Source organism: Struthio camelus, chromosome Z, assembly GCF_040807025.1.
Source record: "Struthio camelus isolate bStrCam1 chromosome Z, bStrCam1.hap1, whole genome shotgun sequence".
NCBI classification, from domain to species: Eukaryota; Metazoa; Chordata; class Aves; order Struthioniformes; family Struthionidae; genus Struthio; species Struthio camelus.
This window is the reverse complement of record NC_090982.1, coordinates 50,471,580-50,499,095: the sequence shown is the minus strand read 5'-3', so window position 1 is coordinate 50,499,095 and position 27,516 is coordinate 50,471,580. Positions and strand designations below refer to the sequence as shown.

Sequence of the window (27,516 nt, the reverse complement as noted above, 5' to 3'; positions counted from 1 at the left end):
GAGCAAAACCAATAATTATTGAGATACATGAAACATCTCTCTGCTCTTCAGATCTCTTGAGTCCTGCTTAAAAACTTCAGTGGCCAACAAGTACTGTCCATCTACACTACCAGACGAGATTCTAGATATTGATGGTTGTAGATCTGAATAAATTACTCATGCTATCGGAAAACATAGATTGCTTTTGCCTGCTATGCATATGCAGTTTTTCAGTTTTGTGTTCAGTGCAGTGAACAGTAATAGGGGGTACTATTTTGAAATGTTTCATCATAGAGTAGTTGCTATTTCTGTAGCCGTTCTGTGCTTTTTGAATAAGATTTGCTGCAAGCATTGCTTTAGTGTATGGGCAGTCTTATGCATAAATCAATGAGCAGCATAGTTTTATTACATCATAATTGTTACAGGAGCACAGTAGGTTTGAATATGTATTGGAAAAATATTTATTCCTCTCTGAAATATTGTTTATCTCTTCCCCTCTTCCTCCACCAATTCCTACTTCAGGTATGGGCATTTTTCAGGCATAAATCGCAAAGTCCAGTTAACGTATCTTCCTCATGGTTGCCCAAAAACTTCCAGTGAAGAGGAAGGTATCGTATTACTTTTGCATGTACTCTGTCTTAATAGAATGTCAATTTACATAATGAAGAGATTAATGGTATAACATTCTTGATGTTAAGAGGAGGAATATGTTGTTTTAAATGTTTACATTGATGGCAGATATTCAGCGAGTCTCTTCATCTGCTGAGTTGTACGCCTAAAACTAGATAGTAAATTTGTATTTTAATGTTGCTTTTTTTGTAAGAGTAAAATAGAGGGAAAGAAGCTTTGGTAATTCATCAGAAATGTTGTCCTGGGGCAGATATGGGGAAAATCCTGCACACTGTTTACTACTATCTTTAAAGAATTTTTAAGCTTTTCTGGATGTTGACTGAACTAACTCTAGGTATTTAGCATCCTATTTGCTTTAACTTTCTTCCCCCTCAGATTTCTTACTAAATATTTTTCACTTACGTTTTCTCTGTGATTGAGCTACTGCAGGTTTCTCTGTTTAAGGTGCCCATTTTGTCCTCTAGTTCAGTGTTTTCTTAATGCTAGAATGCTATTAAAAATCCGTAATGTTGAAGAGATCCTTTACTAAAGCCCTGCATAATACCAGTATTTTTATTTATTTAAAAAAATTTGTAATGTAGCTCACTACTGAACTCCTCTCTCTGTGCACAATTAGATAATAGAAGAAATGAGCCGTCCCTGCTTCTGGTTCTGAAATGGGGAGGAGAACTGACCCCTGCAGGCAGGGTTCAAGCAGAGGAGCTTGGAAGGGCTTTCAGGTGCATGTATCCAGGTGGACAAGGTATATATTACAAAAAAAAAAAGTGTTGAATGGCATAAACTAATCACTTCTGAAGATGATCAAGTGTATAACGGGAGTTTGAGCAGAATGTTTGTTTGACAGGAGATTATGCTGGATTTCCTGGGTGTGGTTTACTTAGATTACATAGCACTTATCGACATGATCTCAAAATCTACGCTTCTGATGAGGGACGTGTTCAGATGACTGCAGCAGCTTTTGCAAAGGTATGGTGTGAAATTGTAATTTCAATTTAGAATTTAAACATCAAGATTGTTTCTTCTGCTGAAGACTGGGAGAGTTGTATGGTTTGTTACAGTCCACAGAGTAACAATGTTGTGTTTTAAAAAAAGTATATTTTCAAACAGTATTTAGGGCAATGTTAATAAATTTCCAGTTAACGTGCCTGGTATGTGAAGCTCCGAGAGAGCCGCTCTCTGCAGACAGGTTTAACTTATGCATAGCAATACACCTTAGTCCTTTTCAGTAACCACTTCCAAAAGAGACAAGCATTTATAGTTTCTACCTTGCCTATTTGTTTGGGGTTTATTTTCCTCAAATTTTGACAGATTTCTTTGACAAATTGTGTATGTGCGTGATGGGTAAAGCACAGCTGTTAGAACCGATTTACCTGTGCATTCATTTTACATGAGCAAAAAAACAATTTTCCATCACTTCACTTGGACCAAAGGGTCTTGAGTTCAGGAGGCAACACTTTCATTGAAACCATCTTTTGCATATTGCTTTGTAACAGTATACAGAAAGCTAGAGGGTTTGAAACTATAATAAATGTAGAATTAATAAACTACTTTAAATATAAATGGGAAATTGCAGTATAGATTATATGTGCATGGCTTTTTGGAATTCATAGAAAAAATTTCTTAGAATAAGAGATTGTTACAGGATGTTTTTTATATTTGGCCTTTCAGAATAACGACCTAATAGGTAAGACATGCTGACAATACTGCGTGTGCACATCTTACGACTTTGTACCAATTTATTGGAGCGAAGGCTTGATTTAGGCTCACTCGACACCAATGCCCCTTTGACAGAGCTGGATCTCCCACACCCACTGCCATCCTTAATCTGTAAATGCATATCTGCAGGCGGAGAGGGAGCTTTCGTTCTGTTGCCAGAAGTGTCTCTAGTTTCTGTCCGTCTCCATTTTGGAAGTCTTCATTCACCTCTTGTTCAAGTAAAGCCTTTGGTTGTCTCCTTTTATATCACAGTAGGTTTTGGCTTTTGCGTCTGTAGGATCTCTGCAAAGACCCTATCTGTCTCCTATATGTCCTCCCTGATGCTCTTCTGCCTGCTAACTCTTCCTGTAGCTGTTCACCTGGTGACTCAGCACGCTGACCAGAGCATGTTTTCTATAGGTCAGGCTGCTGTTGCTCCCAGCCTTGGGGAGAGGTGGCAGGAACCCCTGCAGCCCGAGACCTGGACAGCCAGGGCTTTCCTGGAGCTCTGGCAGCACCTCTGACATGCCAGGGTCGCTTCAGCAGGTGCTGAGGAGCATGCTTGGGGCACATCACCACCATTGTGTGTACCGACTCTAGCAATCCTACACACTAAAGCAGTGTTTTGGAGGCCACTTCCATGCCAACTGCTGCATTATCTGCCAAGTCCCTGTATATCTAACCTGTAGGCAAATGATACAACCTTGATTTAAATTGTTGATGTTTTGTTTTTTAAGGTGCTCTTACGTTTTCATCTTTATCTGTTTACCTAATTATATTGTTTGCTTCAGGGACTACTGGCGTTAGAGGGTGAGCTGACTCCCATTCTTGTCCAGATGGTAAAAAGCGCTAATATGAATGGTCTGTTGGACAGCGACAGTGATTCTTTAAGCAGCTGTCAGCATCGTGTTAAAGCGAGACTCCATGAAATTCTCCAGAGAGACAGAGAATTTACTGCTGATGACTATGATAAGGTTAGAATACAATTACTTTTCCTGTGAAATGAAATAAATAGTCAAGCAAATATTTGTATTGAAATAATAAGCAGGGATTTCATTTATCTATTTTGAAAAATGATGTGCTTGAAAATAATTTGAACTGAGGAGGAACCTGCAGGAATATTGTATTGGATATTGTATTGTCCCTTTGTGCAATTTGAGTTATCGGAATAGTTAAAAACTTTGAAATAGGATTGTTAATTGTTGAGAGGGACCACATTAGTGAATCTTTGTCACTGTTCCGATAAAATTTTTTAAATTGTTCAAGAAATTTAATTACTTTTATATTTTTTGGTAATAGTTACTTTGTGTAGTATTGCAAAACGTGTTGCCTGTTTATTAAAGTTTGTACCAATATTTAACTAGCTACAAGGTTGCTTTTTCTGGTTCTAAGAATATTAAGATGCTGAAAGCCAGGGGAGCACTTTCTGAACAGCGAAAGGAAATGTCTCGAATATGCTAAATTAGTGCATCTTTATTAATAAAGTTTATGCTGCCTTCTACAAAATACAGATAATTATTCCTGGTTTTAAATGCAAGTGTTGTGTTAGGAATAGTTAGAAAATAGTTAGGAAACTTTTTTTTTTTTTTTAAATCCTTTCAAATGCCCTTACTCTGCTTGGTATAACAACTGAAAACAAATCCTCAAAATGATATTTAAGTTTAATCTGTTGTCCTCTCAGAGGTATTGACAGCAATTTGTTGAAAAAATAATTTTATTAATCTGCCTGTATACTCTATGTGAACTCATCTAAATATTTAGATTGAAGGTATGATCCAAATCACTGTTAGCAGTGGATTTCGCAGGAGCTGGAAAAAGTAACGTAAGGTACCAGGATAATTTTTTTTGCTGTATAAATGATGTGGGGTTTCAAAGGCAGCTGGAACTATTGAGCATGCTCTTCTAAGAGAAAGTCATTGAAAATTACTAAAGTTAGAGGTTTTTAAAGTGAAAATACCTTTTTTGTGGTGGTTTGTTCATTTTACTTGCCTGCAGTTTGGGGAAAATAAAGTGGTATTTTTTCCCTCTATCAAAGCACCATTCCTTCTGAATTACTTTAATTACTTTTGAATTTCCCAGGGCTTCACTGTAACATTTCTTATAAAATGTTTAGTCAGCTTCTAAGTACAATAGATACTGAACAGAAATTTTGGAAAATTGCTAAATGTGTATGAAGTCTTAAATGTCCTCAGAATTTTCACTTCCTGGAATAAAAGAGTTAGATCAACTCCTGAAGCTTGCTTTAGTCTACTATATAGAACTATTTACCATATGAATTTCTTGTAAGGTTTTACATCTCTAGTAAGTCTTACTGACTTTCAATTTATCTTATTGTTAATTCCTTTAAAGGGGGTAGATAATTGAGAAATGGTTTCAAAAATAACAATATGCTTGAATGCCTTTCCTGTAATACTTGGAATCTTTAGTACGTTCTGTCTTGACTCCCCAGTTCTTTCAAAATTAACCAGCTTGTTTAGATAATTTTGTGTTTATCTGAAATTGCAGCTTACTCCATCTGGAAGCATCTCTTTGATAAAATCAATGCAGGTTATCAAAAATCCTGTAAAGACATGCGACAAGGTCTATTCCTTAATCCAGAGCTTGACTTCTCAGATCAGGCAAAGAATGGAAGATCCAAAGTCTGCAGGTACTTAAATATTTTGTAGTTTTATGTAGTTCCTCACATTTATGTTTCAGAGAGAATTGTAACATAAACTTTCTTCATTAAACCGGCTTTTAGTAGAACTTCGATCAACAATGCCTTAGGGATTTTCACGGTCTGATCTTATATGTGTGATTTAAGAATAAAAGTTTTCTGCTTTCAAAATTATATGAGAGCAGCAGTGGTGTCTAGACACTCAGGGTAGCTTTCAGATATCTGCAGAAATTCTTGTCATAATAATTTAGGACTCACCAGTTTGCAGAAGGAATAGGAAAAACAAATGGTAATAAAGCTAAATTGGATAAATACATTTTTATATTTAAGTATCTTTGAGGATCTGTTGCTTAGTCTATGTGCTACATAAAAATATTGTGCAGGCTGATGCTCTGGATTAGTGGTGGTGAACCACTGCTGCAGGAAAGCTAGTGCTGGGATTGACCACAGATGGGTTTGGGGGAGGGGGGATTGTTTTTTTGTGGCTTTTTCTTTTGTTTTTGTGGGGTTTGTGTGTGTGTAGTTTATGTTCTCCACAGTAGTAGTATGCAAACAGCTTCTACTTGGAAGCTGGGCACTTAAGTGTTGCATTCAGAACACCAGCACTATGTGTTTGGTCCAGTCTGCTACCCTCTGGATGGGGGTTAGCCGTCCTTTCTTACTCATCTCTTGGCTTTGCTGATGACACATGCCAGAGAGAGAGGTGGGATATGCCCCCTGCTTTAAAGCGTTCTTGTTTTGTTGGGTTTTTGTATGATTTGTGCTTTAAGACACTTTCTTCTTGGTGCTGTAGTTTTGCTTACAGGGCCAGTGGTGTATTTCTGCTAGTTTTTGTTAAAATTATTTTCAAGTGTTAACAAAAGCACAATTTTAATTATGTTATTGTTTGGATGATCCTGAATACTTACGTGAGGTGTCTGTCTGTCCAGATATTCAGCTGTACCATAGTGAAACACTGGAACTAATGCTGCGCAGATGGGCCAAGTTGGAAAAAGACTTTAAAACAAAGAATGGAAGATATGATATTAGCAAAATTCCTGATATTTATGACTGTATAAAATATGATGTTCAGCACAATGGTTCCTTAAAATTAGAAAACACAATGGAATTATACAGACTTTCCAAGGCTTTAGCTGACATTGTGATCCCTCAGGTAAGCATTTTCCATTACTAAGTAGATTCTTTGTAGGATAAATGTTTCATTAAATTATGTGAAAGATGCCTTTTTTAATACTCTTCCTGTGTTTTGCAGTAATAGAAATCTTAAATTTCACCTCTTATCTTCTTGTAGCAAGCAGCTTATTTAGTTTATTAGGGGGAAGAAATAATTCTTTAGACTTCCCCCCCCCCACCCCCCTCCCCAGGAAAAGAGCTTCATACCAAGGTGAATCCACTTACGTGGCTTAACCTACTGAATGAGCTGGTGGATGGGTTTGTGTGTGTCATCTCAAATAGCATAAAAGCAGACCTCTTCTTACTTGAAGGGAAGTTAGTATTCAAGTGTACTAAAAACATTTTAAAAAACGGTTTGCTACCAGAGCAAAATAGTAGGTGACTAACTGACTTTAATATACAGGCCTTGAATGAGAAGATTTTTTTCTTTAACTAGATTTTTAAAGGTTGGTTTCTTCTTATACAGGAATATGGTATTTCCAAGGCTGAGAAACTAGAGATTGCCAAAGGTTACTGCACTCCTCTAGTTAGAAAAATCCGTTCTGACCTTCAGAGAACTCAAGATGATGATACTGTAAATAAGCTTCACCCTCTGTAAGTCTTTTACTTTTTTTACAGTTACATTAACTTCTGTAAGACTTACTGGAGACATTCCATAGCTTTCATATTTGAAATATCTTACCAGCTCACAGTCATTTAAAAAGTATAATTTATTCGTTGACAGCTATTTCTAAAATGGGGTCACATCTCATTATGATCTAATAAGACTTTTTTGACTTTTAAGCTACTCCAGGGGTGTTATGTCCCCTGAACGTCATGTTCGTACACGGCTATATTTCACCAGCGAGAGTCATGTTCATTCCCTGTTATCCACCCTTCGATATGGTGCCTTATGTGATGTAAGTTGAACGCTTTTTCTTCTGGTAAAACTCTGATATTTTAAGAGGAACCTAAATGACCAGATCTCACTAAAATTACATCAATTTATTTTCTTAGGTGGCTCTGAAAATTATCACACTTCTTAAAACATTTGATTTCTAATTATATGTGAAAGACATATTTCAAATAGTTAGTGTGTTCATTTGTGGAAAACAGTGGCTTGAGTATACCGTTGAAAGTGATGCTGAGTTCCATTGGTGTGTTCAGTTGTATAGGTTATTGTCTCAAGGGATCTGAAAAGGGCAGATAACAGTCTTTTGTTTTAAATTGTCACCCATAAGTTAATTCTGATTTCCCCTTCCCCCTTTGAGTTATAATTCAGATTTCTCTTGAATTTGCTTTTGGATTGGCGTATTGCTTTTGACCTTTGGGATATGGTCAAGACCTCCCTACCTGGCTTCTGGAATGCTCCTGTAGTGCAGCATTTGCACTGTTCAATGCATTGTCTTGCTTACCCGTAGTACTGTAGAGCACTTGAAGGTGGTGTGTTATTCTCCATCTTTTTGACCTTGACACCAAGGATAAAAAAGACAAGCTCCCCAGATTTGCATGTGACCCCACTGAGCTGCATGGAGAGAATAAATGTAGCACCTCAGAGCCTATATAGCTGCTTCTAAGATAGAGCTTGATTAATTTACTAGTTTTTGAAATAGTTGTATTGACATGCTTGCTTCTGGTAACAGAAGACTGAACTCATTGAGCGAAAAAGCACTTTTAGTCCTGGAGTTCAATGTGACGTAGTATAGCAGATAAGCCTTTAGTTTTAGGCTGATAAGAGGGACTTGTAAATGCAGTGTGTTTCATAATTTCTGGACCACTTTTAGAGCATGAGAGAGGTGAATGTTCGGTTTGGGATTGTATGGTAGGGTTCTCCTCCCCCCCATATTCCAGAAGCCCCCATTTACTCTGTCCATTTGGCTAGTAGAGAAGAATCTAGAAGCATAGCGTAATAGTTCCAGTTGTTTGGGTTTTTGTCCTCTGTCTTGGTAAGCCTAAAGTTGAGGGTGCAAAAAATAGGGGGTGGGGGGGGTTGTATCACTTTTTGACCACACACTACTTGGAACTAGATTATAGCAAAATCAAGATTCCAGTCAGGAGAATGTAAAATGTTACTTCTGTCTACAAGTCTGCATATGCTATCACTACCAGAAGAACATGAAAGATAAAATGAAATAAAATATGAAAAGTTCTGATCCCCACCTCTTATTCATTTAAGTATTTTAAAGTTATTTTTATATTTTTTTTTTTCTAGCTGTTCCTGAGAGTATTTTTTTTTCTTTACCTGGGAAGAGCTTTGTACTTCTGCTATAAAAGTAAAATCTATGTTAATTGGACAGGGAGAGGTAGAAATGGAGATCATCAGTTCTTTTAAAGAAGATCACTGATTTCTAATTTTCAAGATTTAAATATCTCACAAAGTGTTTGGGTTTTTTTTTTTCCTCCTCTCATAAGGAATCAAAAGATGAACAATGGAAGCGAGCTATGGATTATCTAAATGTTGTAAATGAACTCAATTACATGACACAGATTGTTATCATGCTTTATGAGGATCCAAACAAGGTATTTAAAATGGGTAAATATTTTCACAAATGAATAGTTCTAAGCTGTGTATTAAGATGTAAACATGTTTATCATTTTCTTTAGGAACTTTCTTCAGAGGAACGTTTTCATGTAGAGCTGCACTTTAGCCCAGGAGCAAAAGGCTGTGAAGAAGATAAAAATTTACCAGCTGGATATGGATACAGACCTGCCTCCCGAGAGGTAATTATGTCTGTCTTTCAGAAATACTAATTTTTGTTTTAATGTGGATATACCTAAAATAAATACTGAAAAATTGTTAGGTGAAAAATAATGTGATTGTTTTGTTTTGTAGAAAAATATCTAAGAAAATAAAGGTAGTCTCAGCACACTATTCCCTTTTGCATAGTCATTGGGGAAATGGAAGCATAATTTGGGCCTTTTTTGGGGTTTGCCTGACTGTATTGCTGGAAATGCAAAGTACTCGTTATAATGAAACTGGTGTCAGCAGGTAGTGTCACGTTAGTGATGTTCTGGCAAATACAAGAAATATTTAAGAAAATGAGGTAGTTTGGAATGTTTGGTAGTACCAATAGTTGAGGAAGGATTGATGCTTTCAAAGTTGTATGTGTAGATTTGTACAGTTACTGCCTGCTTTCTAAGAAATAAGTGAAAGTAAAGCTTGGTGAGAATTCTGCGATTGTTTTCTGCGGCCAGAATTCTACCACTATGTTGAGAGAAAATTGGAGTAAGATATGGAGGTTGAGCAGTATGGTTAATTAGGACCTCATTGCCATATGCAGTGGCTAGTTAGGAGCAAATACTCATAGACATATAAAAGTCTATATATTTTTTATGACTAGTCATTTGATAATACATGATTAATCTTTTATATTTTTAAAATCAACTTGCTTTTGGTTTGCACAAAAGATTTACATAATGACCATTTCTGTCTGCCTGTTGCAAAGTGTGTATCTAAATCAGAAAGGATTTATCTATTGCTTGTAGAATGAAGGCTCGAAGAAAACCTCCCATAGAAATGATAGTGACGAGGAGGCGCATGCTTCTAAAAGAGACGAAACAGATCGGTCAGTAGTGATGTTCAAGCCAATGGTATCAGACCCAATTCACATACACAGAAAGTCACCTCTTCCAAGATCCAGGAAGATTGGTTCTGTTGAAGTAAGTGTTTCTATTCCAAAGCGTATCTTTTACAGAAATGAAATTTCTGCTTGCTTTTAACAAAAAAGGCAATTCTGCTTTTGATTACACAAAAACAGAATGATATTATGCCTCATAAAAAGATTGCTTTAATTCTACAGGAAATCCTGCATGGCAGTGATCTATCTGAATACATTTTTTTTTTTTTAAATGAGTGATTATTTTGCCATATAATACTTCCCCCCTGCCCCTTTTTAAACCATACTAGAGAAAACCCTATTTGAAAGCAAAAACCTTTTCAGTCTAAGCCCACATCTCCTTCTAACTAACATACATTGCTTCTGTATTCATCCTTAAGACAGCTGCTATTGGGAATAAAGTGAACCTTCAGGGTGATCATGCTGAGAGGGGACGGAGGGTTTGGGGTAGTAGGGGGAGATACAGGAGGCGAGAGAAATGTTTTCAGCTGTATTTGCTTTCACATGGAGTGAAAGTGGCTCCAGTAGTCCAGCATTTGAAGGTAAGAGAACACACCGGCAGTGTTTTTTGAAGTGGGTGGGTTTTGCTTTTCATGAAGTCTTTAAATAACCTGAACAGTCTAGTCTCCACTTTTGAAGGCCGTGGCATCTAGGTGTGCTTCACAGATACAGCTTTAATGTCACAGCAGTGAGGAATGCACAGCAGTGTCACTGATACCACTTGTATGGTTGAGTGGCAAAGTTTCAGTTGGTGCATAGTGGCGCTTCTGTGACTTTAATGCTAGAATTAGACTAACAGCTTCATATTGCCTCATTTTCAGTTGCTTAAAACCATCAGAACTTAAGATCGGCACCAAACGCTTTTCCTTTTGTGTTTGTGTTGGGAATGGGCTTTTTGTACACAACGCGAGTATTACAGAAGTAAGATTTACAAGTAACTTGGTTATTAGTAGCGTGGAGAGAAAAAAATGCATGGTTTTCTTCTACAAGTATATCTTTATAACTTCACGTGACTTTCATAGATTAACAGAGGTAATACATGCGAATGTCTTACATTTTCTGTTTACAATTTTTATCACAAACAAATGCTTTCAACATCAGTACTTTGGATTTTTAAAAGCTGCTTTCACTGTGATCATGCAAGCTCCCCTCCTCGTTATGAGTTCACATACACACAGCTTAATAGTATTTCCAACTTTTAACCATTTTCATTCTTCTAAATTATTTAGAAGTTACTTTCAAAAGATATTAATGACATAAACTGCTAAATTTTGACTGTGCTGGTAATGCATGTTCGGATAGAATGTGTTGCAGCATTCAGCATTTATTTCCGGGAAGGAAATAGCCTACTTAAAAGAAGTCATTCACTACGAAATTTTTTTTTGAAAAACTAAAATTGGAAGTCTCATCTGGCACACTGAAATCTGCAAAACCAGTATTTGGATTATTTAAACCAAATGGTATTTTCAGGTGTTTTTAAAAGTGTCATTTTATTACAACTTAAACTGCAACTGCCTTGAATTTTTTTTTCCCCATAGGCAATTCTCTTTTCACTTATGTCTGTTAATTTAAAGGGACACTGTCAGGTAATATTAGATGTAAATTTTAATCTGGGTTATAGTCCAACAATATTTACAGAAGAAATATTGCAACTCTGCATTGAATCATGAAAATAAACAACAGAGTTCTAACAGTAACATGAGAAAGTAAGGCTCATCAGCATTGAAAATCAAATTGTGTATTACTAAAAATGTTCATTGCTGATCACTGTAATAGTACATAGTGATGTAGGGCATGGGAGACTCTTAGCCTGACACTGTCCCTTGAAGTCTTATAGCTGTCCAGGATCAGAAAATTAAAAAATGTATATGTAATTTAAGTTGGAAAATCCGTGGTGCCACTAGCAGTCAGGCAGCTGTAAAAATCTCCGAGGAAATGCTAAAAATCGTTAGAATATTTTAGATAAGGTTGCAGACTAGAAATGAAAACTATTAAGTAGTAAATAGGAAAGGTTAATGTACTTAGAGGGGGAAACTATTAAACAGTACGTCAAGAATAATAGATGCTGTTTCCAACATGTAGAGAAATTTTTAAAGCTTTGAACCAATTATTGACCCCATTTTTTTTGTCTCATAACATTATGTAATAATTAGTCTGCCACAATTTGAAACTGTTGTATTAAAGATATAATTGATTGAGCAGAACTGATAATTTTGTAACATTACTCTTCCCTAGTCACTGTTTAATAGTTTTAAAAGCAGTATATAAAAGGGTGCAAGCAGACTGGGTTTTTTTTCTTTTCTGTTCATTTGGCTCTGTTGAATCTAACTTTGCATGCTTTGCTGTTTTTTGCCCCCTTTCTCACTTCCAGGAAGAGAGCCCCCTGAGTGTGTCTAGCCCAGAGTGTATTGGTACCTGGCTGCATTACACCAGTGGTGTGGGTACTGGGCGTCGAAGACGCAGATCAGGGGAACAAATCACTTCTTCCCCTGTCTCCCCTAAATCATTGGCTTTCACATCCAGTATTTTTGGCTCATGGCAACAGGTTTTTAAACTTTACTTCATTCAACATTATTATGCATTCCGAGCAACAACCAACTGTCTTTAAGGACATCTAATCCCTTGTTATGGAGTACATTCGAAGCAAATTCTTCCACTTCTTAAAATTACTTTCCGAGAATGTTTGGGGGATAAAAGAGTGAGTGCGTGTTTTTCCACTGAATGTGTTGTACATTTCCCTGAAGAATTGGTTTCTCTACAGGAATTGCAAATGTTAACACAGTAGAAAAGACATAGTCTACTGCCTAATGAAACAGATTTCTGCTTTGGCTTAGTTGTCCTTTAAGACTTTAAAAATGGCATTGCTTAATTTGGTGGTAGGTAAATTGAACTACTTTCTTTTTTTTTAATAGTGGCAAACAATACCATTAAAAATAATTTATTTGGACCTTCATACTGCTCAAAACTTGTTTTGCATATATCATATTTTCAGTGGCCTGGTATTAACTATTGCAGGGAACAAACTCTAGCACTAATAATTCTTGCCTTCTATATCTGGAGGTATCTAAAACTCCCAACACAGTACATCATCCATTGAATAGTACAATATTTTGAAGAGTTTTCTAAATGCTGTTGAAGAAGCAGAAAGAAAGATGCAAATATTTCTGAAGCATCAATGAAGATCCAAAGACTGTTTAATATTTCAAGATATTGCTTACGTTTGTGGCAATGGATGGTGTTCTGCTAAACATACCCTTTTTCTTCATAAAAACTTTCGTAATTTCTTTTTATTGTAGAAAATTTTTAAACTATTTATGTAGGAAAAGTATGTATCGGTAAAGGCTGTGAGCATCTGAAGATTACACTGATTGAGCCCATGCATGGATCAGTGATTGTATGGTGTCCTCAATAGTTTGTCTGTCTTTCCTTCCCTCCCCTCCTTTTTTCAATACAGGCGCAGTTTAGGAGAGTGCATTTGGTAAAATAAAATAAAATCTGTCTCAAATGTCTGTTCTCATATATGTCTTGGTCTGTGTCCTTTTTCATTCTGAATGCTTGCTTTGCACCACTTCATTGCAAGGAACTCATATGTGAAATGGACTCCCTTCAGAAGGGGATATTGCATGATCTTTCATATTTCCTTTACATATTTTTACTAACACTTATCATACAGCTTATTAACACTTGTCTGTCTGAAACAGGCTGCTGTATCAAGTTAAATAAACGTTTCATGCTGCTGTTCTATTTTTCCTTATTTTTCTGTTTTTTATATCCAGGTCCTATCAGAAAACAATAGTAATTTAAGAACACCAAGAACTATTCTGGAACAAAAGCAGAGTGGTCTAGGTATGTGCATATAATTGGCGTTTTGTTTCATGTTAGCTTTTCCTCCGTCCATTGTTCTGCGCAGTTATATATATATATATTTTTTTTTTAAAAAAAAAAGCTCTCTTGTGAACAGGACCAGGTAGTATTTGTAATCATTAATATCTCCTGATTGTCTGAAACAGTACAGACTGAACTGGACAATTTTTTTTTGCAGCAAAAGTTTTTACCTAAATTATAACTGAAAAGGACAAGTTGTTTGAGACTATTAACATTACTGACTTTTTACTGCCCAAAACAGGTACACAGGATTATTTTTAGCATGATGCAGATCTTTAAGATTATATAGTTTGTTTTGAGCTGTTGGGTTTTTGCAGAATCTTTTGGATTGAAAAGGCCTACTATGGAAACCATTAAAACACTTTTCTTGAAGATAACTAATTTTTCCTACTGTGGGCGATTGATGGAATTGAAGGTGTGGTACCAATGCAGGGGAGGGGGAAAAAAAAAGAAAAAAACAAGCAGACTTCAAGCTTCTTGGGTGTATGAGGGCTTTTGCACACATTCTCTTTCCTAAAATTAATTTTCCTTTCAATGTTAGGATTAATTATGGTATAATTCAATGAGTTGTTTCAAATTCTTTTAATACAAGAGATGTTTTCCTATTGTTTCTTTGAAAGAGGCATTCATTTGACCAATATACAAAAATATGAAATTTTGCACTGCTGTAAATTAATGTTGCATCTTTTTTCTGTAAATGTAAAATGTCTTTTTGTGAGAAAAATGCAGTGTAGAAAATACATAAAGCTTATGTGTATTAGGCTAGAAGTAGCTTTTCCTTTCCTTGTAAAGATCTGTTGTTTTTGTCTAATCTTTCTGTGATACTTTTCTCCCTACTATATTTTTTTTCCTTAGTAAAATGCATACATCAGGTGCTCTTGTTTACTGAAGTCATTTTGTAATGTGTGCTTGCTAAAGTTAAACAACTTTTCTTTTGTCAGTGTGACACAATATGGCTTGTGGAATTTGATATATTTGTGTGTGTAGGTCAAGATGTTATTTTTGGTGCTTTTGCCACAGACCAGGCACCGATTTATTTTGGCTGTGATTGGTCACATGTGCTAGTAATGTTTCCTCTCATTAGGCCATCAAAAGTAATGAAAGGAAATATCTCTGGATAGTTGGTCCTTAAAAATCTGGTTCTACTTATCTCAAATGCAAAAGATAAGTTTCTAGTGAACCATTTCTCTTTTCAACTAGTAGTGAAGATTAAAGGAAAAAAATCACAGCATTTTTTTCCCTTTTATTCACTGGTGTATGTAAGTTTCATATATGGTGGATTATAAAAATATATATATATTTCTGTGTATGGCTTTCAGTGATTTGTTAAAACTCCCAGTGGCAGGATTGTGTGAGTGGTAACAAAAGTATTCTCAATTGCATAGGAACGTACGGAAGTCTTTTCTCTAGGAAGGAAGTTGAGCTAAACTTGGTGAAACTTTTTGGTGTTTTCAGTTTCTACCATTGGCAATGAAGGCAGCTGAAATACTAAAAGAGTATTTCTGATTTGGTTAACACTTCATGGAGGTTGAAAGGGAAATATTTCCATGTTAAGTCTGTGGAAATGCACGAGTACTTCATTGCAACCTGTCATCTCAAAGGTTGATTTGGATGAAAGCAATGAGCAGTATTTTCCAGTTCGTATTTGTTTCAGGACTACAAGTTTTAAAATCCACAACTTTTACATCATCATCTTATTTTTGTTTTGTTGTTTTGGTTATGTTTACATTGACGCTAACTGGTAACTTTTCTTTACCAAACCTGAAAACAGGATATGAAGTCATTTTGTTAAAGTCAGCCCTCTCTTTGCACATATAGCAGAGGGTGCTGTGTCATGAGTAGAAGCACAATAAATTATGGTAGTTTCAGCCTACAAGTACCACTTTGACATTACAAGCATATTGTGAACCTGTCCAAGGCACTGCCAAAAGCTGCCTTTTGTGTGGTAAGAGCCCTGTGCTTGCATGCTGCATGCATCCCCAATGTGAATGGACGAACACCTGGTTGTTGTATGTATTTTCTCTAACTCCCATCAGGGTCTCACTGTGCGGGCCTGTTTAGCACCTCAGTGCTCGGGGGTTCTTCAAGTGCACCTAACCTACAGGATTATGCTCGTACTCATCGTAAAAAGCTGACTTCTTCTGGCTTCATAGATGGTATGTGCACACTCTCGCACATGCACGCACAAACCCATGTGCCACATTAAACTTCTAAAGATAAATCCTAGGTTACTGATTTTAATGGAATCCTAGAATCCTTTGCCTTAGTATTAATTGTATGAGTTTCCGTTGCTTCTTTATTGCCCATAGCTTGCTTATGTTTAACTTAATGGCATAGTTAATTCTTGTTACTGTCTTGAATTGAACACTAGCTCACAGACTTGTAATATACACGCCAAGAGATTTCAGCAAGTGCATTTTTCAATACGTTAAAATTTTAATTTTGAAATTCTCTTTCTCATTTTAAACTTCTGGTTTTATCATTTCTTATTGATCTTGAAATAAATTGCTTAGAGCATCTACAAGGAATGAGAGAAATGATAAACTAATAACTTAAAAATACTGATGGTGAAAATTTTAGGATTCCTGATTCTTTTCTGGTGGGGTGTGGCTTGCAGAAGAGCAGGAGGTTTTCAGTTTTGTATAATCTGGGGTAGAGCAGAAACTCTTTCAGTAGATTTCAGAATGTAAATATGTGATAGCGTACCTTTATAACATTGAAGTGAAACAGTATTCACGCTGTATTCCCCCCAAAATTCACTACTTAATGTTCAAGTCTAACCTGATAATAACCTTGTATGCCAGAATCACCAGCTCATTCTGCTTGTTTTCATACACTTCATTACACATCTTGTAGTTATCAACAGCCCAAATTTTCTTCTTTTAACCTCTATTTAGATTTTAGCCCTTTTCCCTGGTCCCCTCTGCATGCCAGTCAGTTCTAACACCTTCTCATTTTTTTTTCTTTCCTCTTCCTCTCCTTTTTTAAAATGTCCCTCTTTTGGTAGCTGTTACGAATTTCAGGTACCTGTTTTTCTCTTTCTCAGACACCACACGCGGTTCTGCTGTTAAAAGGTTTTCTATCTCATTTGCTCGACACCCAACCAATGGTACGTTTTGCTTTTATTTTAAAAAAACAAAAACAAAAGGTTCCTTGCTTCATCCCTTTTATTTTTATTTCAAATATGGGGTGTACAGTATCATCCAGCCACCTGTCGTTCCTAACTTCAAGCACAACTCCGAGTATATTTGTAATCATTAGATACCCTAAATCTCTTCTTTACCATTCATTAGTATAAATATGATGTCAAAATTCATTCATCAGAAAAATCTTTGGGAAATTGAAATGCTACTTTAAATTATGATCTCTAATAAATTATTCTTCCCAATTTTTCATGTGATCAGACTGTGTGGTACAAGATAAAAACAGAATTATATCTGATCTTTATTGGGCATACACTTCTTGATAGCTGCTGCTGCTTCTTCTTTGTCTTCCTTCTGCTGAGCCTGTTTCCCTCCTCGTTCCCAAGTAAATAATTGAATTGACAAATGGATTTTATGACTATCTTCTTGAAGTGATGCTAAATTAAAAAAAAAAAAAAAAAGCAGGAACATTCCTGCTAAATTGCAATATCTATCAAGGAACAAAAAATTTACTTGATCGTACTTGTCCTCTGTTCCTCAGATATGCAAATTACTTAAATATTGCACTAAAAAAATCACAGTGAGAGCATTGCCTGTCACTTACATTGACCTCTTGAACCTCAAGGGTGAGAGTTAACTTGTCTTCAGTCTACCATTTAAAAAAAAAAATCCTGGTTTAGCACACAGGACAGAGGTATATCTTTCTCTTCCTCAGCAAAATATTTCGCGCCTAACTTTCTACGTGATTAAATAGGCCCCAAATATATCCTGTTCATGGCAACCAGACTCTGTCTTCAGCTTTCACCAGGTCTTAGCGTAGCTTTTCCAGATGTCTTAATTGCAGTTTTAAAAAGTACGTGACTGCTGGCCCAGTACAGTGATGATAATATCATTGAAACTGCAGTGGAAATCATCAGCACTGTCGTGTTAGATTTGAAATGCACTTGTTTAGAAGCGAGGTTTAAGAAAAGTGAGTGCTTGCTTTGTTTTGCCGTGAAGCGATGGGTCCTCTACTGTATTCACGTGGAATCCGCAGCGAGTTGCACTGCAGTGTTCCTTGAAGGCAAACTGGTATGATAAGGCTGAGGGAATTACCAGTAAGCTTGTATTGGATCTAAAAAGGCCGACTCGAGTGTGCCGTTTCAAATACGAAATGTAGGAACCTATTTTTTATCTTTAGAATCTAATCAGATGATATTTCCAAAGCATTACAAAGTCAGAAAGTAAGAACTGCATTTGAATATAGATGTTTAATAGCTTGATTACTTTCTGTTCCATTCAGCACTATCTTTTGTGACTGCATTCTTTAAAAATACATCCATCGAAATTGCTTTTAATAAATGCATTGATTGTTCTGATTCATTTAATACAGATATTCTACCACACATCTTTCACAAGATAACGCATGCTGTATGAGCTCCTGTGAAACCTAAATATGTCACAGGTTTCTACGAGTTCTCTACTAACATACAATCATACAGATGTCATTTTGTCTGTCCTTTGGACTGTCATTGTGATTTTCCTTGTCCCTTTCACTCTCTTCTTACTCTTATGTTGTTGTCGCCTTCTCACTCATTTCACAGACTACCCTGTCCCCCTCATCTTTAGTTCAAGGAACATGGTGAAACAAGTCTCTCCTGACAGTGCTTTACCTTATTTTCTGGGCCTCTGTGCAGAACACCCACACCGCTTTAGGTGCTGGTCCGTGTCCTCTGTGGAATGCCTAGGCTCCCGTGGTACGTCTGTCTCGCTAGCTTTCACCTGCAAGACAGCAGGGCGCCTTTTCAAATGCTGCGTGAACCCTTTCATTGTCTTGCGTTTTGAAGGGGACTGTGCCTTAAGGGTAAATATAGCCAAAACTCAAGGGCTGTTAGTTGGCAGGAAATTGCTTTATTCAAGGGATACTGTCAGGCTGCTTTGCCATTAAATGTGCGGATGTGTTTCTCAAATTCATTAAGTATTTATCATAACTTATCATAAAATATTCAAATAAAACACGTTAGGCAGATTTTCAGGGTATCTGTTGAAGTCATATCCCTTAGCTGCAAAGGTTTTATAACATTGTGCTGGGGTATGGCTATCTGATAGCAGAATTTCCAAAACTGAGCAAAAGCCTGGAGAAGGGGAATTCCTAAAACGATTTTTTTTTTGTTTTTTAAAGAGGGTGGCTCTATTTTGAAATTTCTTTCTGATTTTTCTATAGCATTGCCCTGTAGCATTAATAGGTATTTAAAAAAAATTAACCTGACATTGTCCCACTGCGTTCTTTGCAAGAGTAAGATTTAAAAAAAAAAAAAAAAATTCTCATTCAGCTGATGGCAACACTTCTGTCAGGGTAAAAATAAATCTTGTGCATCTTACTGTAATGCAAAGAAAGGGTTTGCGCTTTGCATGCATGCATAGTTATATGGGATATTAACATGTATGCCAAACATTTTTTAGTGCTTACACTGAAGCTTAGCTGCTGTCTTTTTAAGAAAAAACACAAATGAAGAATGTGTTGGTGTTTCTTTTGCACATGAAAACTGAGTTTCCATGAAATGCAACATTTTATTTGTAGTATAAGTGAAGCTGACTTAAGCACGCTTCAGTTGATCTGGAGTGACTCTCCCTCAAAATTGAGTGTGGCCGTGGTGGATCCAAATATAAACACAGGCATTCTGGATTGAAAGTTCATGCAGTTATTTTTTATATGTAAATCGCTAAATGGGGAGCACATGGGGCACATTGGATATCGGAGGAATATTGATGCTTATTATTTTGGGGGAGGGAACAGTTCACAGTTATATTATTGCTATCTCTAAAAAAATGTACCTTGAACTGAAATTCTAAACATTATTTCATTCACTATTGTTTCTTCATTTAAATATCTTAAATTTAGCAACTATAAATTTACAGTATTGAATTGCAAAGTTGTAATGTTACAGCTGTATGTGAAAACACTAATGGACACATTTTCTTCTTTTGAAATGCAATTGGATGAAGAGCTGTTCATTGAGTTATCAAACTTGCATCAGTTTACAGAATTGCAGTTTTATGTCGAGATGTGTTTAGATGCTTTTTGATATGTTAGTAATACAAATATGCATGTTTGGTTTATGATTAATACTAACGTAGAAAAGTAGAGTCCAATAAATTTTTAGATTTTGGTTTACCTGCTATAATATATGAAATTACTAGTGTTTTAAGTAATGGTTTTTAAATGCATATAGGTAGGTGTAGGTCTCTCTTCAAGGTTAAAACGTGTAGCCTCAAAGTTCACAAGCACTAATAGTGGTTTTCCGTGGATGCTTACGGCAACAGTTGTTTTCACAGAATACTCAAGATGATAGAAGGGGACTTCTGCAAACTTTTCTTGTTGAGAGTTTTAGCAATTTTAGCTCTTCTGTCTCAGCTAACTGTTGACAACATAACTGTCCTACTTTACTTGCATTAATGAGTTATCTATTTAGTGTTCTGCCTCGTATGAGAAAGAGTAGGGGAAAAATACTACTTTTTTGTGTTTTACTAAGTTTATCTTAAAAGAAAGTTATTCTTCATGAATTGATTTGAGAGTAAAGTTTACTGTTTGTAGACCAATTCATGTGTTCATGGGACTTATATCCCGTGGTATATCACATGGTACTTTGAGTTTAGTATATTCTGGAAATTGGCCTACCTTTTTTCCAACGCCATGTTCTATTAATGTCATGGTTTCAAGAGTATTATGTCTACGTGTATTGATTTTTAAAATAAGTATTTTGTTTTGATGCATTAACATTTTGCCATGCGATAGCTTAGATCATGTCTTATGTTTGGAAATCTTTTTTTTTTATTATTTTTCTTACAGGTTTTGAACTGTATTCCATGGTGCCTTCTATTTGCCCTTTGGAAACCCTACACAATTCCCTGTCTTTAAAGCAGGTGGATGAATTTCTTGCCTCTGTTGCTGCTCCATCAAGTGAAAATCTACAAGAAACATGTACTGCTTTTAGTTGTAATTATGCTCATCTTAAATTGTTAAATGTTGTCAAGTTAATCTTTCCAATATTTTATAGCAAATGAATAAACTAAGAATATTGCTTATTTAAAAAGAGGAAAGGGAAAAAAAAAGATATAGATTAGCTGTAATTTTAATTTTCGGAGCATCCTCTTGCTATATGAACATTGTCATATTCCATTGAGGTAATGTCCCTGTTGATTGGTATAGTAAATCAAAAATTTTATGAAATATTAATAGGTTTATTTCCTCATATTAAGAACTTCTCAGTGCTGTCCACGTTAATTCTAGATGGATTACAGAGAATGCTTTTTACTAACACTGAGCATGCACTTCCAGCTTTATATTGTACCGCTGTGCTGGCAGTAACCTTAGCAGAGCAGTGTTGCTTTTTTATCTTCTAATGCTGTTATGTCCTGTGTCTTTCAATGTTACTTGGTGTTTCCCATGTAGAGCGCCTTGCAATTACTTTTCTTTTAAATAAGCTGTGCTGCATGTTTCATGTTTACGTGATCTTGAAATGAGATGCGGACTGAGTTCTGTACCTGTGCATGTGTGGGTGAAGATGCTTTCCCATTGTGATTCTCCTGCTGTTTCTTTGGAAACTGTTTTCGGTTAGTTCAGATTTACCATTTATTAGGATGGTTATAACTTTTGTGTCAGGTGAGTGAAAAATGGGGTTGTCTTGAGGAAATGTTTAAAGAGTCATGCTTTTGATGAGAAAACTTGTGCTTGCTAGTGGTAATACAGAAGCAATATAAATACTATGTTTTTGTTTCTTTCTGGCTTTTTAAGTTTATATGCTTTAGATTTGATTCAGCAGCTAATTTGATAGTGTAGGCCTCCTACATACGGGAAGGAAGCTAATTAAGAAGACTGGTGTTTTTGAAAAACAAATCAGGGACACGATAAGTGTTTTAAAGTTCTTAGGTATTTAAAATGTTTTGTTACACTGCTTAGGATTTGGAAAGACGGTGTCTCCCTAAAAGCTGTTACGAATTTATAGTACACAAGAGGAAAAAAGTACTAAGAAAAAGTCATACTATTGAGGTGGTTTGGTAAGCAGAATTTTCACCATTCTGCTTATGTAGAGGTAATCCATATAGAGATCCTTCTGCTCTCTTACCACATTTGGGAGATGTCTAGAGAGTAATCTGTTGTACACCTGTTTCTTAGATATTTTGGACTACGTGTCAGTTCCAGTGGCATTTTCGTAACCCATGAGAAGTAGCACTAATTCTGTTGTCAGTCATCTTCTGGCAAGGCAACCATTATTGAAACTTGGCACAGTTTCACACTGCCAAAGATGCTGTCATGTCACTTTCTGAGGAGAAAGAGGAAATTTGTCTTTCACGCTTTGAAGTGTTGACACAAGAGTCAAAAATCCGTGACTGACTTGCAGGTTTTATGGCTAAGGCTTCTGTAGTACTAGATACGTGGTGCTGTGACTACTGTTTTTGGCATTTTGCTAATATGAGCACATTTTTAATATTTGTGGTGTGTATCTTTCTCCCCCCCTCCCCTTTCAGCTTCTCCAACTTATATGAGTCCACTGTCGGGAAGAAAAATTTCTTTAAATACATACACCCCTGCAAAAATTCAACCAACGCCACTTGAAACTTTGCCTGAAAGGCTAGCAATAGAGAAACCAACCATATGTAAGTACATTCTATCAGAAGTGGAATAGCTAACTTCATTTAATTATTTCTAGCAGTAATTTTTTCTTACATATTGCATAACTTCTCAGGGCAGCTATTTCATAACATTCCCTATATATGCAGATAGGATCATTTTAGTAGAACTCATAGCATTGCCCGTGCACTTCTACCAGTAAACAGTAAAACTTTATTAATAGTTGCTTTCTGTTACGCTCTGAAGTGTTTGAAAGAAATGTTACGGTCTGAGAATTCATGGGGGGGATTTTTTTTGTCTTGTTTTGCCTTTAAGTATGTCAGTGTTTCTAGCCATGTCTGACTGCCATGGACAGAGAAAATGTATTTATTTAAATGGCAGAACTTCTAATGTGAATAGTAGTAATGAATCAAAAATAAATTAACATTACCTCACTGAAGATCTGCTATTTACAAAACAGAGAAAGGAAGAAAAATAACCCAGGTAATTCGGGTAGTTGCTGCTATGCATCTGGAAGTTGACTGTTGAAAGGCAGGATTCCCCACAGAGCTTGTAGATACAGAAATTTAAAAAGAAGAAAAAGACCAGTGAGGTCCAAAGAAAATGACTTTTTTTTTTCCTGATGCTTTGGTAATAACATTAGCTTACTGCACACACAAGATATTCTTCCTTTACTGATTAAACATCATACACATGAGCAGAGAGTGTGTGTATATAATTGCAGTTAAAAGCTTTTTTTTTTCTTTTGAATACTGTGGAATTTTGCTGGTCATTGGTATATGGTCCTGACAGTTGCAACATTACATGAAAAAATTTTAAAAAAAAAAAAAAAAAGGTAATTTCTGACCTTTTTTTGACTTGAAACTAATAACATGACCCTGTTTGATTTTTTTTTTTTCTTTTCCTTTGAGTTATGCTGTTTGTGGATGCCCACCAGTTTGTTTTTCATATCCTGGGCTTTGTATATTGGTTTCATCCAAAGGTGGTTTGGACTCTGAAACTGTGTGTTCAGATAAAACTTTTTGTGCCTTTGCTTTAGTAGTACATTTTGGGGTGGTTTTTTCATTTTTTGTTTTTAAGATAGGATAATGTTGTCTCCAACAGTGAAAAGTATAATACTAAACAATGCTTATTTAAACAGAGAAGATGCTAGATAAAAGATTTTTTTAAAGATACTAATATTTGAAAACGTGTGAGTACATCTTCTAGAAAGTACGCTATAGCATCTAATAGGAAGTTTCTCATTCTGCTTTTTGTGGAACTTGGGGCAATACTATGTTGTTGGAAATGTAACATGATGAGAGGAAGAAAATTCTCTCAGCTCTGTATCTCAATGCCAATGTCCAGGCAGTGTCCTGTAACTGTAGTGTGAGTAAAACTAATAATTTTTGTCTGCATGTTTAAAAAAAAAGATTAAATCATTGAGCCAATTGGAGCTTATCATTTATATCACAGAGCTGCTTGATCAGATTTTGGTTAAAGCAACCAATAACATTATATTATGACTAATATGTGCGAGCTGAACTGTCAGCCAGGCATGCTGTCTGCTTCCGGATATTCGTGCTGTTTTGAGGGCATCAAGAACAAAGTCAGACTGCATTTCTGGTCTCATTAGATACGGCCCTGCAGTTCTAAACTAGCTTGTCAAGGCTACTCTGAAAGAACTTGCTAACTTTCCTCTTTATTTGGTCATAGAGTTCGGAGGTAAACACTGATCTTCACTGCCCCCCCCCCCTTTTTTTTTTTTAAACCAAAATACTTTCTCTTAGCTTTTGCCTATGTTAGAAACTTTTTCTTGGCAAAATTCAGTAGGGTTTTGAAAATATTCTGTAGGGAAAGTTGAAATCTTAGTCCCGGTTATATTTCTAAACCACTACCTCCTTATTTAACAAAGTTGTTTTGCTCTTCAGGATATGCCTTAATTGGTGGTTCTTGCCCGTTTCCCTTACAGCTGAACTTCTCTTCCTTTGTGTTCTCTGTAGATTGGTGGTTCCCTGAAGTCAGCATCTTTCCTTTTTAATGAGCTATCTGGGGTTATTTTTTTATTTTCTGCTTGAAGAAATTGTTTGGTGGAGCACTGGAATCCTTGCTATTTCAGTGAGGATGCTGTATGTGACAACTTTGTTAGGTCCAGTGACTGGGTTTTTGCTGACGTTTCCTCTGCAAGCCCATGTATAAACTCATGAATCTAAAACTGTGCCTGTTTCTACATGCCAAACGTAGGAAGAATTGCTTTTAAGATATCTGCTGGGCCAAAGTATTTAAATTACATTACCAGCTTTAGTTCAGTATTTTAGGAATAAGAAAATATAAATTTAATGTCTGGTTCCTATTATAAACTTGCTAAAGTGTTTTTGTTGCCATTGGGTTTTTTAGATATATAGATCTTTCTAAAATGCTGTCCAGCAGCTTACACTTACTTTTTTTTTTTTTGCTTTATTTGTATTGCAACTCCAAGAAATTTTTTTTTTTCTACCTCTTCCAGCTTTGGCTTTTCTGTTCTTAGTTCATTTCTTGCTTTGTAGGGTTTTCAAATCTGCTTTCATCTGTTTCTATCTATTAAAATAAGCTCCTTCTGCTGTTAGTCTGACTTTGTAAAATTCAGTATTTGTCCTATTGAGGTGCGTGGTTTTGGGGTGGTTTTTTTACTTTAGAGCTAGTATAATGAGTTTTTAATAGTGGTGGATAGCTAAACATGTAATTTTAAGATCAGTTTAGTTTAAATTTCTGAAAAAGCTACTTATTGTAGCATTGTGTTTGTTTCTGTGCTAGGCAACTTTTGATATATTTGCTTTGCTTTTTACCTTTTTGTTCTTATGTAAAAAACCTAATATTTTTTTTCTCCTCTTTACCTTTGCAGCTACCAGTGGATCCTCTGGTTGTGTATCTAATGTTAAGCTATCTGTTGAAGAGACCTCACTCGATGCAAAAGTTAGTGATGAAGCTCTTTCTGAGAAGAAATGAAGTTGATCAGAGAACTTGGAAGCAACTTCTTAAACAATTCTTTAGTGTGCGTTTGGTTGTAGAGAAACAAACTAAACGATGATTGAGCTTTCAAAAGCCATTCACGTCTGCATTTCATAGTGCACTTAACCCCATATGGACTAAAGACTTAACTAGTGTGCACTCTACATATCTAGGTCAAAGATCTCTTCTTGTTTCCTAAAACATTTAAGGAAATATTTATCAGCTTGATGTACTTACACACCTTTAACAGAAAAGCTGCACAAGAACCTTTTTGGTGTCTTCAAATATTTACTGTACAAAACAAAGAAAATAACAATCCACTGGTATGTTATAGTGGCATTGTTGATGCCACTGTAATGAAGCATTATCTGTTGTCATTATAAACTTCTATTTTCAGGAGTTTATAATTTGCCTGTGAATTTCTTTTGTGGGCTGAAAGGTAACAAAAGGTAACACATGTCTTTGCTAGGAGCTCGCTCTTTCTTTCTTTCTTTCTTTCTTTTTTTTTTTTAAATTTAACTACATTTCCAAAGAAATCACTTTGCCTGTTTTGAAAGTAAGCAGATGCTTTCTGTATTTGAATGATTTTGTATCATATATGCTGCAATAATTAGGCATAATGGAGTGAGTTAACGTTATTTTCACTTAGGAGTTTCCTTACTTTTATTCTATGTTTACATCAGACCTATAACATTCAAATATCCCTTCTCTTTTGTTGCGTAGTATTCATGCTTATATGTGGGTACCTGTATATCACCCAGCAGATAAAATTGTCTTTTATATGTTTTTATCAAAAAATGTCTTTTGTTTACTAAAAAGACAGCTTTATTTGCTTAACCATATGTTTGTACAAAAAGGTGACATTAAAAAGCAGGGTTTATAAAAAGAGAAATGGTTACAGCTGGTCTGCTAGTAAGTTTATCCTGAAAATTGTAAATATCCCATCTGTGCTTTATTACTAGCCCTTCAGAGCAGAGAGAGACTGCGGTCCTAGCAGAACGCAATGCTTAATGTTACAACATGTAACAGAATACTCAGGCTTCAGGATGGCCCCGTTGGGATTTTTATACCTCTCTCCTACTTCAGGTGGTTGTCAACAGCTCTCATTAAAAATCATTGAAGATCTTAGAAGAGCTGTGAGAAGCTTTAGTAAGTCAGTGGTGCTTTGAGTGATTGGGTTATGTAGAGTAATCATCCTGTTTCAGCAGTTCTTGTGATTATCTGTGGCATGATAAATTTTTGAATGTTTATAGTTATCCCAAATGTATGCGAAATATTGTCCACTTTCATAAGTTCAAGTGGCTGATTATTAACTGATCTCATAAACTATAAGCTAGATAATGCCTTTCACATTTAAGTTGCAGAAGAGACCGCCTCAAGGTAGTATTTTTAAACAAGTAAGCCTCTTGCTTTTCTTCAGAATCAGTGCAACTATAATTACATTCACCTTGCCACAGAGTCCGAGTGTTTAAACTGACTATACATGAAATGGCTTCTACAGACTAATTCTATAGAATACCAGTTAAATACCAAAAATATGAAGGGTTTCACAGCTCTGAACTTAAAGCATTTCATTTTCTGTAGTGTAAATGTGTTCTTGACAGTGTTTGTCCTGCGCACAACTGAATGTACATGTTATGTTTACTGTTTTTAAAAAAAAAAAACTGTTAAAACTTACGTATGCATATCATTCCAGTCAACCAAAGCTGTGGCATAACTTTTTTTATGTGCTCCTAAATAAAAACAAGGTCACTGGCAAGTTCTGTCCATTTTACTTTTTCTATTTGAAATACATTGAGCAGTCTCAGTGGAGAAGAATAAGCCATCATTAAGCCATAATTTCTCTTAGGGGTGGGTGAAATAACTTATAAGAAATTAGGGTTTGTCATTCTATATTGCTGAAATCAATCCTCAAAAAGGTGGACAGAAGAGCACTCGCTCATTCTGCAGTGCCTTCTAAAGGTCCTGTGTGGTAACACTAAGTATGTAACAACTGTAAGCACTTTTCTTTTTCCTCTTACTACTTGGACAATAAGGAAGAACTTGGGCTGTATCTGGCCTCTTGGCAGAGCGTTCTGGACTTCAGAACCTATTTTAGTCCAGTTTATTTAGGCAATTGGACACTCTCTCCTATTAAACTTGGAACTGTATAGCCTGTTCCACCCAGATTTGACAGAGGTC

At 35.9% G+C, this 27,516-nt stretch overlaps 1 protein-coding gene across 22 annotated transcripts in view; it reads left to right on the top strand.

Moving 5' to 3' along the window:
* Positions 1-27,098, top strand: part of PPIP5K2 (diphosphoinositol pentakisphosphate kinase 2) — a 54,454-nt gene extending 27,356 nt beyond the window's left edge. For 4 of the 22 annotated variants that reach the window (XM_068926803.1, XM_068926821.1, XM_068926802.1 and 1 more), the window contains 18 exons: positions 502-587; positions 1,226-1,351; positions 1,454-1,575; positions 3,096-3,278; positions 4,810-4,951; positions 5,890-6,113; positions 6,600-6,727; positions 6,918-7,032; positions 8,525-8,632; positions 8,717-8,833; positions 9,599-9,772; positions 12,101-12,274; positions 13,506-13,575; positions 15,651-15,770; positions 16,661-16,723; positions 20,587-20,733; positions 22,266-22,394; positions 25,229-27,092. In XM_068926803.1, the coding sequence (XP_068782904.1) occupies positions 502-587; positions 1,226-1,351; positions 1,454-1,575; positions 3,096-3,278; positions 4,810-4,951; positions 5,890-6,113; positions 6,600-6,727; positions 6,918-7,032; positions 8,525-8,632; positions 8,717-8,833; positions 9,599-9,772; positions 12,101-12,274; positions 13,506-13,575; positions 15,651-15,770; positions 16,661-16,723; positions 20,587-20,733; positions 22,266-22,394; positions 25,229-25,332 (2,332 nt within the window). In that variant the 3' untranslated portion in view covers positions 25,333-27,092. Of the gene's footprint in view, positions 1-501; positions 588-1,225; positions 1,352-1,453; positions 1,576-3,095; positions 3,279-4,809; positions 4,952-5,889; positions 6,114-6,599; positions 6,728-6,917; positions 7,033-8,524; positions 8,633-8,716; positions 8,834-9,598; positions 9,773-12,100; positions 12,275-13,183; positions 13,356-13,505; positions 13,576-15,650; positions 15,771-16,660; positions 16,724-18,340; positions 19,036-20,586; positions 20,734-22,265; positions 22,395-25,228 lie in introns of those variants that run through there. The other 18 variants (XM_068926811.1, XM_068926823.1, XM_068926812.1 and 15 more) reach the window with 14 other exon arrangements.
* Positions 27,099-27,516: the final 418 nt, after the last annotated feature.